Below are 14,392 nucleotides of genomic sequence, written 5' to 3' on the forward strand. Positions count from 1 at the left end.
ATGTAGCAGGTCTTTGCAAGCTTTTCCCTCAATTTCGGTAACAGCAAACTCTGTCTCTATAGATAGCTTAGGGCAGGGTTTCTCAATCATTTGTTAGTCATGGCACTCTTTAGATGTATGCAAAATCTCAAGGCACCCCAGTCTAAAATGTCAGATGTTAAATTGGGACCCCACACAAAAAAAGTGGGTTGCTCCCTTCAAATGAAGGCCCCACCCCTTTACATCAGAATCAGCTTTGTTTATGCATCAGTAGTCCCCTTTCACATCAGGAGCCCTACTCGTTCATATCATGAGCCCCCTTCACATCATAGTCCATGGCACCCTAGTTGAGAAAGGCTGGACTAGGGACACACTGAGCTTCCCCTCATTAATATACAGTGAGGGGAATTCATCAAAACTGGAGCAGAGATAATCTGGAGCAGCTGTGCATGGCAACCAATCAGCTTCTTTCTTTCACTTTCAAATCTAAAGCTGCCCACACACCTTACAATTTATCTGCAGATTTTCTGTGATCAGATGGAAAAGGTGCAACAGATTCCTCCATCTACACTTAACTGTGTGGATGGAGTAATCTCCACCTGGGCCAATCTGTTGCACTTTTTTCCATCTGACCACAGAAAATCTGCAGATAAATTGTAAGGTGTGTGGGCACCTTTAACTGAACAAACTGAAGAGAAACTGGTTGCCATGCACAGCTGCTCCAGATTTCGTCTGCTCCAGTTTTGATAAATTCCCCTCACTAATTCTAGCCCCTTTGTTAGGACAGTGCTCAAATCTAGTTTACAACTGATAATAATAGCTGCCAGCACAAAACAGACAGGGGTAATTAAGTTAACAATCGCTTCCCCACCCCCTTTGCATTCCAGAGGGAAATTCAGTACAGAGAGCAATTTTTCTTACAGAATTGAGCTTGTTTTGTGCAAGCAAATTACATTTTTTTAAGTTATGCTATGTGAATTAGATGTGAATTAGAAACATGTAACAAATACAAAATAGGTGTTATCTGTACATCAGGCTCATGTCTGGATGTATTGGGTATGCCTGTTCTGTGCAATATGGATGATTTCTTTCATTTCTGCTATACTGTTTATTCTGGAGTATCACTCTTCCCTTTTTTTGCGCTCTAGCACTTTTATAATGCATATTGCCAGATCCCATTTCTTGAATTTAAAATAATCTATATGCAATATGTAAAATAGGCTGGCCAGACTAGATGATCTGCTGCCTGATGCAATTGGCTAATGATGTTAAAATCCCAATGATGTTTCAAACATGCAAACAACCGCTATTCAAAAGTTTTTCCTGAAAATTGTCATTTGTGCTGATGATGTAGTTGACTGTGCACAGATGACACAGTGATTGCATAGCCCTCCCACTCTCTGCACTAATTCATATTGTTAACATCTGTCATTGATGAATATCAGAATGATTTTACCATCTGTTGGATACAAAATATCATGAACATTTATGAATTCTTTAATGTATTTAGTGTAAAAAGGCCTATTGTGTTAAAGCCACTCTGTTGTGAGAAGAAAGATAATAAGCCAAATTCCTGCTGCATAGTAGTGTCCGTGCTTCCCTATTATAATATTTTTATTGCAGAGATCCAGCTGCCTGAGGAAAAGTTAGCATGCACCACACTTCAAGTTTTTAGTCCCCTCCTGCACTCAGTGGTCCTTAGTCCCCTCCTGCACTCAGTGGTCCTATCTGTTGGCCCTGTAGTGACATAAAGGGCACATGGGAATACCAACGGGCACATCAGGGGAACATGAATCTAAAGCTAGCCAAAATCGTCCAGTTCTTGATGAACCAGCTGAAAATCCACACAGTGGGTGGCCCTGTTGGCACCCTTCTGTCTAGCATCCTTTGATCAGGAAATCTAAGGAGTCGGTCAAAAAAATGTTTTGCCCAACAGTAAACAAATGAATACAGTAGCCCAGCAGGAGATCCATGCTCTGTTTAGCGTAAATGGAGGAATCTGTTATTTTTTTTTTGGTCATGGACCGAACGCCGACAGTATCAGGAGAGAGGAGTGGACCCGGCGGCATACCTTATCCCGCCAGGTTACTGCCCCCTCCTCTCTTTGCCGGCGTCCATCACCAAGATGGCCGCCGGCAGGTATCAGAGGACAGCCACGCGTGCCTCGGGACGCCCCTGCAGCCAGCATAAAGTTGGGTGTACACGTTTAGAATCGTGTATGAAAATTCTTGTCAGAACATTCGATAATGTTACATAGTTACATAGTATTTGAGGTTGAAAAAAGACACAAGTCCATCAAGTGTTATCATATCATGTGATATCATAATGTTATCAGAGACTTGACGAATGCCATTTGAATTGTTTAAAATTTGATTTAGCATTCATTTCTGGGGAAAAATGAGTTTCCCTAAATGAAAACCACATTCACTGTTAGACTCATTTGTTCAATAAAAATGTTTTCCATCCTGCTGCTTTAATTTTTTATTTTTTTACGTCACTATGGTCAAAAATGTATTCCAGGTGATCTATTAGAACTTTGACAGAATTACTGACTGTTTTTTCAATGACATTCTAACTGTGTGTACCCAGCTTAAAGGAGAACTATGAGGTGAGTGATTTTCACTCATCCTCATAGTTCGAGTCGACGTGCGACAATCAAACTGTCACACGTCGGCTCAATAGATCGGGAAGTGAGCGAACACATACCGTCACGCGCTCACTTCTCGATCATGTCCCTGCAGAGAGCCGTGCCTGTCACTTACGGCTCCCTGCAGGGATTCCTGGCGGAACGGACGGGGAGGGGGCGGGTACAGCTTGCTCTGCCTCTAGATAGGCAGAACCCACTGTCACTCACGCAGCTGGGTGGATCTCGACAGCATTGGATAAAACATGTTTAAAAAGACTTATAATTGGTACCAATTTTCACAAACCGCTTAGTATACACTTATTGGGATTTTTTTTTACCAAAAACATTTAGCAGAAAAAATTTTGGCCTAACTTTTGGAAGAATTTTTTTTTCAGAAATAAGTTTTTATTGAGTTTTTTACAAAGAAAAAGGAACATGGATACAATAACAGAAACAAAAAGACTCCACCGCCCTCTCCGGTGGCTGAAGTGTTTCCTTCACTCAGATCCCCTGCTGCCTCTGCCCGGGAGAACAGCGGGGATCCAGAGGAGAAGCTGAGAGCCCCCGTGTGCGTGGCAGGGCGGCGGAGGATCGGTACAGATCAGTGATGTGTACCAATCCTCTGTGCAGGACAAACACTGGAGCGATCAGCTGATCACACTGCAGGTGAGGGGCGTGGCTGCAGTGCCATTGACTTGAATGCATGCCTTGCCCCCTCCCGCTCCTGAAAGGAGGTGTTCTTCCATTGGTAGATCTCATTGAGCTCATCATTTGAAAAGTAGATCTCCAGGCGAAAAATTGTGGGCGCCCCTGCTCTAGACCAACTGTTCCCATGCCTATGTTTTCCCCTCCTGATCCACTTTCAAATCACCTCATTATCCTGTGCTGTTTTGTTAATTTAGGAGCCACTTCTGGGCTTGCTTCAATTTTCCCTGCGGTGCCCTTTCTAATCTGTCATGGAGGAAAGACTTGAGTGATTTCAAGCCTACACTCCATGGTGGTTCAGGAGGGGTGCTGCCACACCAAAAGAAGGGAGAACAGAAGCGGGTCTAAAGCCACTGATCCACCATGATGGCCCACCACATAGCAATACATTATACAGCAATGCAGAATACCACCAGCTATAGAGGACTACAAATCCCAGAAATACATTATATAGCAACGCAGAATAATATGTAGCTACATACTCTGTGTTGCTCCAGGGTGGTGGCCTGATGTCTCCAGGGTCTCAGGAGGGCTGTGCAGGGTCTCATTATGGTTGTGTGGACTCTCAGGTGGGCTGGGGGTTCACACGTAGCCTGTGGGGGCCTCAGGTGGTCTGGTGGGGTCTCAAGTTGGGCTCTGCGGATTATTATTGTTAATGTTTTCGTTTTATTTTTTAAAACTTTTTATCAGTTTATTTTTCATTCTAATTTCTTTTATTTTTTACTTTTTTTCACGTAAGTTTATTGCTATCACACAGGGGTTAACCAGCTCCTGTGTGATAGCATTCGTAGGAGACAGGTTCTCTTTATGAGCTTGCCCTCCAGTACAGACTCTGGACGCACTGGACTCTGGACTTAGGAATGCACTAGACTTTGGACTTGGAACGCAATTGACTCTGGACATAGGAACACACTGGATTAGGAATGCAATGGACACAGGACTTAGGAACGCACTAGATTCGGGACTCAGGCCTGTTGCAGACCTACGTGATCCGGGATTGCACATCCCGGGATCGCGCAGTACTGCACAATGCTTTCAGTGGGGTGACATCTGCATGGCCATTGCAGAAAAAATGTACATGTACTTTTTTTTTGCGATACACGATGCACGGCTATTTTAGCCGCGATTATGTTCGGATGCACGTGCGGAATTGCGGCGGGAAACTGGGGTGCCATTAGAAAATAATCAGTGCGATCAGTGCACACCTAGGCGACTCCTGACTGTGCGGCAATCCGCGCAGAATCGTGCACGATTGCCGCACGGTGAGGTATCGCCTAGGTGTGCACCGGCCCTTAGGAACGCACTAGACTCGGGGCATAGGAAAGCACTAGACTCGGGACTTTGCACCACAGTGGACTTAGGACTAAAAACAGAAGTATACTCACAGATAATACAAGCCCCCCTACCTGATTGCCTGCTCTGTCTCCATGCAGCCTTCTGATCCTGGTCACTGGAGGCATGTACAAAACATCCAGGGAAAGGCAAAAACATGTACGTCTGAAGGGATGCCGGGGATGTCCTATTTGATAAAACATCGGTATCATTGAATTATATTGAGCTCTCCTGCAGCCGTCAACAACGATGTTTTAGCAAACAGGACATCCACGGCATCCCTTTAGATGGCCACGATCGTCTGTGGATCCTCTTCAGACGGGCGCCCGGAAGCACGTGCCCCCTCTGCCCCTCCTCGCCAGGCCGCTCTGGGGGGGGTTTGAACCCCCCTACCCCCCCTTATTTATGCCCCTGGGGAGGACGCTAGTTTGTGTCCTACCGTTACCCTTAGGAGAACTATGGGGAAAAAACAGTTAGCCCATAGTTCTCCTTTTAAAGCAGAAGTCAAAATAGAAAAAAAAAGCCCTCCTGAGGTGGTTTGCCATATTGTGCTAGTGTGCACAGTATGTTGAAAGGCAGAAAGAAGCTTTTTATGGTAGAAGAGACTTCCACACACTGTCTTCTGTCATAAAAAAACCTGACTCTCAGCAATTTTTTAATAGAACACTTCCACTTTAACACTCCTGGAAATGTCAGATTGTGAAGATTACTTAAGCAGTGGTATCTCTACAATACAGTGCAGGCGGTGGGAGAGCTATGATCCGTTCTTTCCAGCAGGGGGCACTTTGTTTTTCATTTTTATTCAATGACTGGGCAGCTTTAATGGGGAACTATAAGCTATCGGCTTAAAAAATAATTACAATCGTGCTGCGTGCCTTTCCTGCTGAAAGTGAATAATTGTAAAGTCCCTTGAAATCCAAGCAGAAGAATTCCTGCCAGTTCACGATACAGAAATAAAGTAGCATTAAACTCTCAAATCCTTTTTTTGAAATAATGAACCCAGATCAAGCACATATATATTGGCCAGAAAAGTTTTTTTGTTTACTTTTTGCCCGAGCACTTAGTCATCATGTTTGCAAACAGCTGGTTCCAACTCTCTGAGCTCGGCTTCCTTAAACTTCCTGTTGAATACAAGATCACAAGGGAGAGCACAGTCTCCAGCAACTGGTCATCTACTTGCCTTGTTGTACCTAGCATACCATAGGACCCTACAAGGGTGAGGAGCTACCCTATTAGGACCAGTGCTCAGGGGACCAGTTGATTCTGCAGGAAGCTTTTCGAACCTCAAGGAGCAGTATCCATTGTATTTGAAATAGCATAAAAACCCTTTGACTTTAATATTATTTTACTACTCTCTCTGCAAGTTCATTTAAAAGCTCGATTTAGAATAAAAAAAAGATTACAAATGAAGCAAGCCTCAACAACCGCTTGTATGACACCCTTTCCAATGCGTTGCTGTTCTGCATTCTGTCCTTGCTCAGAAAACATCCTGGTCAGTCACCATGTCACCGACGGGTGCAGAGTACTTCCTACATAATTACACTTCTGGAAGACACGTGGAACAGTATGTAAGTCAAAGACTAATATATACATATACTATATACATTTCTTTCTTATTTCGTCTACAACTGGGTGGTAGTTTTGGTGTGCTGATACGCTCTTTCCTTGATTGAGCCTACAGGAAACTGTACCACTGTGGCGTCCCGTAGACTACAGTAGTCAGCCTCTGTGATAGTTGGGCAGCCATGCCTCCCAGTCTGGCCGTAGCTTTGATTTACAGAAGCTCCTGTATTGCTACAAACAGAGCTTTATTATTAGTCTACACCCCATCCTTGCTGCTTAGAGTTTAGGACTAGAGACAGCAGTCACATGACTGCTAAAAAACGGAATGGAAAAATATTTTTAGGCATTTTTGTGGTATTTTACTAAGTAAAGGGGTTTGAGGAGGTTGTCTACACGGTTACTATTGAATGCCAGACTAAAGGTTTACAGATGCTTTAAGTATACTCAATTTAAATCAGGGGTGGACAAATCCATATGGAATTTAGGAGCCAGTCTGTCCAATCCAGGAGCCAACAAGAATTTTCTTAGGTGCCAAATACATATGGAATTCAGGAGCCAGTCTGTCCAATCTAGGAGCCAACAGGATTTTGTTTTTTTTTAGGAGCCAGCTCCATTGACAACAGCTAGAGAAAACCTCAAAAGTTAGGCGCCAGCTGTCATTTTTATGGAGCATTGGCTACATTGCTCCTGATATTTGTTCAGCCCTGCTTTTAAACACAAACCTCTTAGAAAAAGCAGACAATACCACTCCATGTGGCCTGATCTGTTTTTCCTATACATTTTTAAAGGGAGAGCTTATCAATGGTAGCCGCCACGTTTCCTTATTACAAGTTTCCTGTAATGATAATAAGATCTTCCACATTGCAAACAATAGAAGACTTTGGTCCTCATGCATTTTGCAGTAGTCCTCCCCTCACAGCAGACGGGTCACTGCACAGCTCATAGGGCATGATACTTGTAAGAGCTACAGAGGTCATACCTTTTTAAATAAAGAAAGAAAGCTGGCAGGCAGTAAGGTGCTGCTTGGCGTAGGGACATACCTGGTCTTCACAGAAGGAAAAAATTGGGTCAAGGGTCATGAGCAAGGGTAGCCAAGGATACAATTGTTTATAGGTAAAGTGGGTCTATGGGGACTATAGAGCCGGCCATATGATCTGGCAAGCTGTCAAACTGCCCATAAAATATGCCATCATCTACTAAGGTTACATTTCACTGAAATTGATGTCAACCATTGCAGCATGGGGCATCTTGTAATACCGTTCTGTGCTATGCAGCTTGCTGGCCTCTTTTTGTCAGAGAGGTTACATTACAGATTACAGTGGCCAGAGCAGTGTGTACCCGGCATGCATATTCTTATGGTTTAGCAACCGCTGTTTCAAGAACATAGGATTGGTCAAAAGTAGTGCAGTAGCCTTGTACACTACAGCAATGTATGTAAAAGAACCGAAAGCCCTGAGTAGGTAGAGTGTGTTCCCTGTATGCATTTTCATTGTTGATTGTCTGTGCTTTTAATGCTGAAACATCAAGAGTAGAATAAATCGGGGAATCAGTTGCTGCATGACAAATAAACGCTATTAAAGTTGTTTGCTCCAGTTTAACGTCCAACAAGAAACAAACTTATTTTTTTTCTGCTGTAAACATATTAAAGCTATAATCGTTGTGTAATTTTTAAATTTTACTGAAATAATTGCATTATTTCGCTTACCACAGAGTATAGAAAGGTATAATTATCTAGTGTGCCTGCTAATATGTGTGTATTAAGGTGGGCATAAAGTGCTGACCTTTAGAGTATTTATCTTGCCTTTTTATACTGAGAACAAAACCTATCAGAGCCTTTGCGTCTGGTAATTAGCAAGGTGGAACCACGCTCCGGGTCCTCATGGCTTTTGTTACACTTACCTCCAAGTCAACCCATTCTATCTCAGACTTCACTGACCTATTCTATTTTCTTCTTTTGTTATCCAGATGACTTTGTTTTGGTCGAATTTAGAAGAAAGCAGTAAGAGGGCAGTTGGCTGTGCAGGTATGATCCACTCATCCTCCAGTACCCCTGGCAGATACTGCTGCTACAGACATGAATGCTCAGCTCTGGTGAACATTTGTGTGAAATCAGGTGGGGAGAACGGTGCTGGTATACACTGTTGGTGCTTCTTACCACTGGAGGGACCAATAGTAGTCGGGAAAAGTATTCTAGATTGTCAGATACATACAGCATATACAGTGTTTGACAAGCACAGTACATTAAGCATTTTTGTACTACATTGAAAAATAGAATTGCCAAATAACAGCACACCAGTGGCAGAACAGGGGTGCCTGACCAGGAACAAAGGGGTCCCCGTGATGCGTTGCAGGCCGCCTGGGTCGCAGGGTGTCAGGTGGGCTGTGCGTGTTCTATGGTATGTGCGGTGTCTATGGTGGACTGTGCGGGAGCCCTGGTATGTGTGGAGTCTCAAGTGGGCTATGCGGGGTCTCTGATATGTGTGGGGTCTCAGGTGTTCTCTGCAGGGTGTCGGGTGGGCTGTGCGGGATCTCTGGTATGTGCAGGGACTCAAGTGGGCAGAGACCCAATCAGTGCCATACTGACACAACCATGAACATGTCAGGAGAGACACAAAAAGTGTCATACTAATAAGAACGAACATGTCAGCAGAGGCACAATTAATACTGTACTTACACAAGCAGAATCATGTCTGTAGAGACACAATCTCGGGTTAGCCAAAGGGTGCACCCAGATTTTCACTCTACCTCTGATTACAAAATGTTGTAGGAATTGGAGAATGAGAGTATTTGCAGGTATACCACAACTCAGGTGTGAGGGCAATAGCCTAACAGATTTTGTAATTATCAGGTTTTTCTTTCCCTGTTTACCCATGAGCCAGTAACATCAATGTCTCTCACGTGCCTTTTTAGCTACCCTCACTTAGATCCACACTAGTCATCCGCACCTCTAGTTCTTTCCTTTCTCGATGCCACCCAATACCATCATGGGAGATCCAGACTCTGTCTAAAATCCTTTTCACCTGTCAGATCAGGCATCAGACCTCAGTGCAGCACACAGGCAGCTTATAAGCAATAAAACAGCAGTCAGTTCCTTCCCTTTGTCCCAACTCTTTAAACCATGTTGCACTCACAGAAGGCCAAACCCCACTCCCCAATGGCACAACGTGCAATGGATTATGTCAACGCACATTGGGGAATGTGGAGGCACTCAAAGAGTGAAACACAAGAACTTACAAGTGGGTCAGAAGCAGAGGGGAAATGCCCCTAAATATGATAGCAATTGGAACCATGATATTTAACTTTGGTGGATGACTAGTTGCTAGGCTAGCAGCCATTGCACTCTAGGCAGTGGCCTGGTGATAAATTTGGACTCGGCAGTTTTTGGAAGTAACAGATTTGTGCATCAACTATGAAGGCATTGCAAGGGTTCAAAGATTTGTAGTCCTAATCTGGATAGAGCCTAGGGCAACAATGCTGTTCCTCCATAGATACAGTACAAGATAATTTTTTACCATAAACTCATGAAATGTACCATCATTTTGTATTTAACATTTTAATTTTAGGCAGCAAGATTTTATTTCAATTTCTTCTTTTGTTTTCTTTTCATTAATATTTATTGCCATGTTTGGTGATATTAGCAAACATGTATCACTGTGACAAAGAATATTGTTTTTCACAAAAACTACTACATCTTCTATAACTGGGCAACAAATACATTCAATTTGCAAACAATACACACATACAGACATCATTTCTGGGAACAAAATTAGGAAACATTGCACTGTAACACTTGTAAAGGACATATAATCTATAGTGTTATGTGCTAACCCTGGTCATGGGGATTTATGTGCTTGTTCGGAACGTGGATTATGTTTAGAAATGCCTTCTATGACTGCTATAATTGCTACTAACCTAAATAATAATAGTTTGTGTATTCATAATTGTGCTCTGTCCTGATTTGTGTAAATACAGCCATACACAATTTCAGAAGTTTGTGCTTTTTCTGTTATGGAAGCTGAAAAAAAGATGAAACCCCCCTGAACAATTAATATGGGTGTAAATACACACCTCCCAACATTATGGGAACTAAAAACTATGATTGAAGTTTGTCCTTATTGCTATCTGTGTCCCCAAGAAAATGTCTCCCCACATTCCCCAACTCTGCTGTTACAGTAAGCTTTTAGCTGTAAGCTGAACTCCACAGCTTCTCAGGAAGGCATGAATTCTTCCGTTCCCCAATGTTATGGTTTCTCCATAAGGTATACAGTATATGGAGGTTACACTAAAGTGAGACAAGGAAGCTCAGCTGACAGTAGAACCGCATAGGACCTGAACCTGATAGGGTTACAGACAGCAGTAAAAGGCTGGTGGAGGATCAAAACTAAGAATATTATTTTGGATTGCTAGTAATTGTCACATTCATCTGGACTTGTCTAGTAATTTTGAAAATATTTCATAGCAGAAAGCAAATTCCAGCAAAGTGTCTCTTCCTGTTCAAGCAGCAGTAACAGCTTACACGTTTCACCCGAATCGGCCTTAGTCACAGTTATAAAGCTATGGCTAGGGCTGAAACGAGTAAGCTATTACTAACGTTTGGACAAGATGACCTTACAATAAATTATTGCTGTAGGAAACATTTGTGTTGGGATTTGATTTTTGCTATAACTGGAGTTCTGAGAAGGATTTATACCATGCGCAGGGATGGCTGAGTACACGGGTCATACATGAGTTAGAATGGTGTATCTGTGATATAGTGAAATCATTTCATCATGCATCCAATGTCGGGAACATATCCCAAGATTTATTTACTCAAAGGAAATATTTTATATATTGCAAAACTCTACTTTTTCACAGATCTGAAAATCTGTCCTTTCAATCAAACTAGGATACAACATATTTCTGAGTTCTTGTATTGCTCCAAGGTGAAACCACATCACCTTTCTTCCAATACAGACTTGACTTGAGGTATAACAACATAAGGGGAAAACTGTGCTTTACCAACCTATAGGCCCCATACAGCTATTATTTTTATTGCTCCCATAATGGATGTGGTATTAGTGTTCCTAATAGAAAGTTTGGATATACAATGAGAAGCACTGTGATATTAAAGAGCTGCGTAATAGCCTATCAAACTTATTTTTGGTGTAATGAAACTACATTTGTCTTCAACTTAGACCGAAGTTTTAATATTATAGTGTAGGATACAGATCCAAGTGTGATTTCCCTTCTGACCAATGAGGTGAAAGCGCTGGCTGTACCACTGCCTTTCACCCCTACACATTAGACATTTTTGCATTCTCCCCTTGAATCCTTTCCACATTCAGTATTAACTCTGGATCCCATTTCACGCACAGTTATCATTTGAAAAGCTGCAGTGGCATTCTAATAAATTGATTAAAAATGTACCTTAAAAACATACTGGTGTTGTTCTCACTTTAAAGCAACATGTCTAATTTTGTTATGTTTTAGTTTCCATTAATATGTTCTACAAATAAATTGTATAGTAGTTCTCTCTGCAGAGCTTGTAAGGGATCATACAACAGCTAGTAATATATGTTGCATTCATCACAGTGGAAACACAGCTCACAAAGCGGAGACAGGAGTTTAATGTCTTCCATACTGTAAATAATGCATTTTCATGTATACACAAGATGGTTCTATGGAACTCAAAAGGAGAAGAAAGGCTTGTCGACTCTTGTTGTTTGCCATGTTTCTGTTGACCACACATCAATTGGTATAGAATAATTATCATGTTACATAGAACACTGTGCATCCACTGTACCGTATTCTTCTTCCACCATTATGAACACAAATCGGTGTCAAAACACACTGTATGGCGAAAAGTGTGTGTACTGCTGATCATCACACCCATATGAGCTTGTCGGAGATCCCATTCTAAAACTATGAGCATATGGAGTAAAACCACCCCCAGTGGCTATAACATTCTTTTGGAAAGCCTTTTTACAAGATGTTGGGGGGAATTTGTGAGAATCCAGCCATGAGAGCATTTGGGAAGTAAGGTTTTGATGTTGGACAAGACCTGGCCTGCAGTTGGTGTTACAGTTCACCTAAAAGGTGTTAAATAGGTATGAGGCTCGAGTTTTGTGCAAGCCACTGTGGGGAACCCCAGGGGTACACATGCGTCTTCAACACAGTCCGATATAAATAAACGGTTTTTATTTCATCCAGCGGTAACAGAACAAACAGCTTTCTTCAGCAAAACGGTAAAGTAAAAGGCTTTCCTCAGCAAACATCAAACATAAAGATAAAGTCCTTCAATAAGATTGCACTGCGTAGTGCGTTTAGGTGATCTCACCAAGATAGAGTCCACTTGCTCCTGAGCAGACACACACACAGACCTGTCTGTCTCTCAGCTTCCCCACTCCTCTCTCACCTGTGTTACCTTTTAACAGGAAGGGCTGTAGGGGAAGTACCTGCCCTCCCAAGTTAACCCCTTCTTTGCTCTCAGCCCTGCTGACTCACCACACCACGTAGTTCCACACCATACTCCTCAAAACATGTCTTTATGGACCTGGCTTTCTATGTGCAAAGTCATGCTGGAACAGAAAAGGGTCTTCCCCAAATGGTTACAGGAAGGTTATAAGCGCACAATTGTCTAAAATATGTTTGTATTCTATAGCATTAATAGTACCCTATACTGAAAACGCTTGAACTCAATAACACTGAGGGGTGTCCACATACTTTTAGCCATTTAGTGTACTATAGGACCTTTGGTGCACCCCAAAGGTCATACTGTAGTCATCACTATAATATTCTGTGGTCAGCAAGCAGCATCAACTATGCTCTTTTTCAGAACTATAAAAACAACTGTTCCCAGGAATAAATACTTCAAAAAAAAGTTATGGAGAGTAAACTAGTACAGAGTGGTTGCCGCTATCCAGAACAGCAATGGAACCATCCTCTATTACTGCTATTGCTACCGGGTATGAAAGGCCACTGGCAACAACATGCTTTAAGGCATTGCCTTTCTCCACTTTGTTTAAGCAAATGACGCATCGGTTATTTACATCTGCTACTAAAATATTTCCTTCTTGATCAAAGGCCACTCCAGATGTGTGCACATCTAAGGGCAGACAAGAGCTTAAACTAAAACTATCAATTTGCCTTAAGAGCTTCATCTTATTATTTAAAATCTTAATTCGAGTACTGGAAGAATTTTTGTTGTCTTTTGCCAGGTGTTCAACCACAATAACCGATCCATTAGCTTGGTAGATGGCAATTTCCTTGGGCTGGCTCAAGTAAGAACATATGTTAACCATCTTCTTGATGCAACCTTGGCTGAAGTCGGCAGCTACCAGAATAAGACTGTTGGCATCTGGGTCAGAAACTATGACTTCATTTTCAGCATTCACAGCTAAGCCCCAAGGTAAGAGGAAAGGCTTTGTAACAATCAAAGTACATTTTCCAGCTTGACTGTACACCTTTAGTGAGCGATCACCTGCATCTGTAACTGCAATAAATCCATCCAATGTGACCGCCACACTGACTGCATACAGTAGGCCATTTTCGGAACTAGACTTCTCTCCCATTTCGTGAACCAATTTTCCATTTAATGTGAATCTTGACAGTCTTTTTTTACCATCGTGTGCAACAAGCAGACAGCCGGTGCTGTAACAGGAAGCAATACCAGTAGGGTTGAAGAGCACACCCCAGCCACCAAAAGATGCACTCAGTTTAAAACTTGCAGAATTTAGTTTTGCTACTTGATTACTTCTACAGTCTGTGAATTGTCTTTCTTGGTTTTCAGGAACCACGCGCCCTATGATCTCCAGGAGATGTAGGACAGGAAGGCACACACTGGTCTCAGACTTCCTACAACCTTTGCGGCAGAAAGGACATTCTAGCCTCGAGTTTCCAGGGTTGCAGAGAGATGAAACACAATCCTGACACATGATGTGACCACAAGGAAGGTTCCTAGGCCTATATCTTTGTTGATGACTGTATTTTTCAAAACAAACCTTGCATTCAAGTAAGTTTATTTCCGTTTCATCCAAAAAATCCTTCATGGTCCTGATTTCTTTCTGTGATGGGGATGACATTGCTTGTAGCTGTAATCCTTCACACTACCAAAAGCTGATCACACTGCAGCATGTCACATGACCAGGAGGTCTGAAATAGTCAGCACTACTATTATAAGCACAATGAGCAAGCACTTTCAATGGCTTG

The 14,392-nt window shown here is 42.3% G+C and overlaps 1 protein-coding gene across 1 annotated transcript; it reads right to left on the bottom strand.

Moving 5' to 3' along the window:
* Window positions 1-13,065: 13,065 nt before the first annotated feature.
* NHLRC1 (NHL repeat containing E3 ubiquitin protein ligase 1) lies at window positions 13,066-14,271 on the bottom strand. Its single transcript, XM_018559629.1, has one exon. The coding sequence runs from the start codon at window positions 14,263-14,265 to the stop codon at window positions 13,066-13,068; it is 1,200 nt and encodes a 399-aa protein (XP_018415131.1). The 5' UTR covers window positions 14,266-14,271.
* Window positions 14,272-14,392: the final 121 nt, after the last annotated feature.

The sequence above is a fragment of the Nanorana parkeri genome, unplaced genomic scaffold (genome assembly GCF_000935625.1).
Source record: "Nanorana parkeri isolate BGI_ZX_2015 unplaced genomic scaffold, ASM93562v1 scaffold408, whole genome shotgun sequence".
NCBI lineage: Eukaryota > Metazoa > Chordata > Amphibia > Anura > Dicroglossidae > Nanorana > Nanorana parkeri.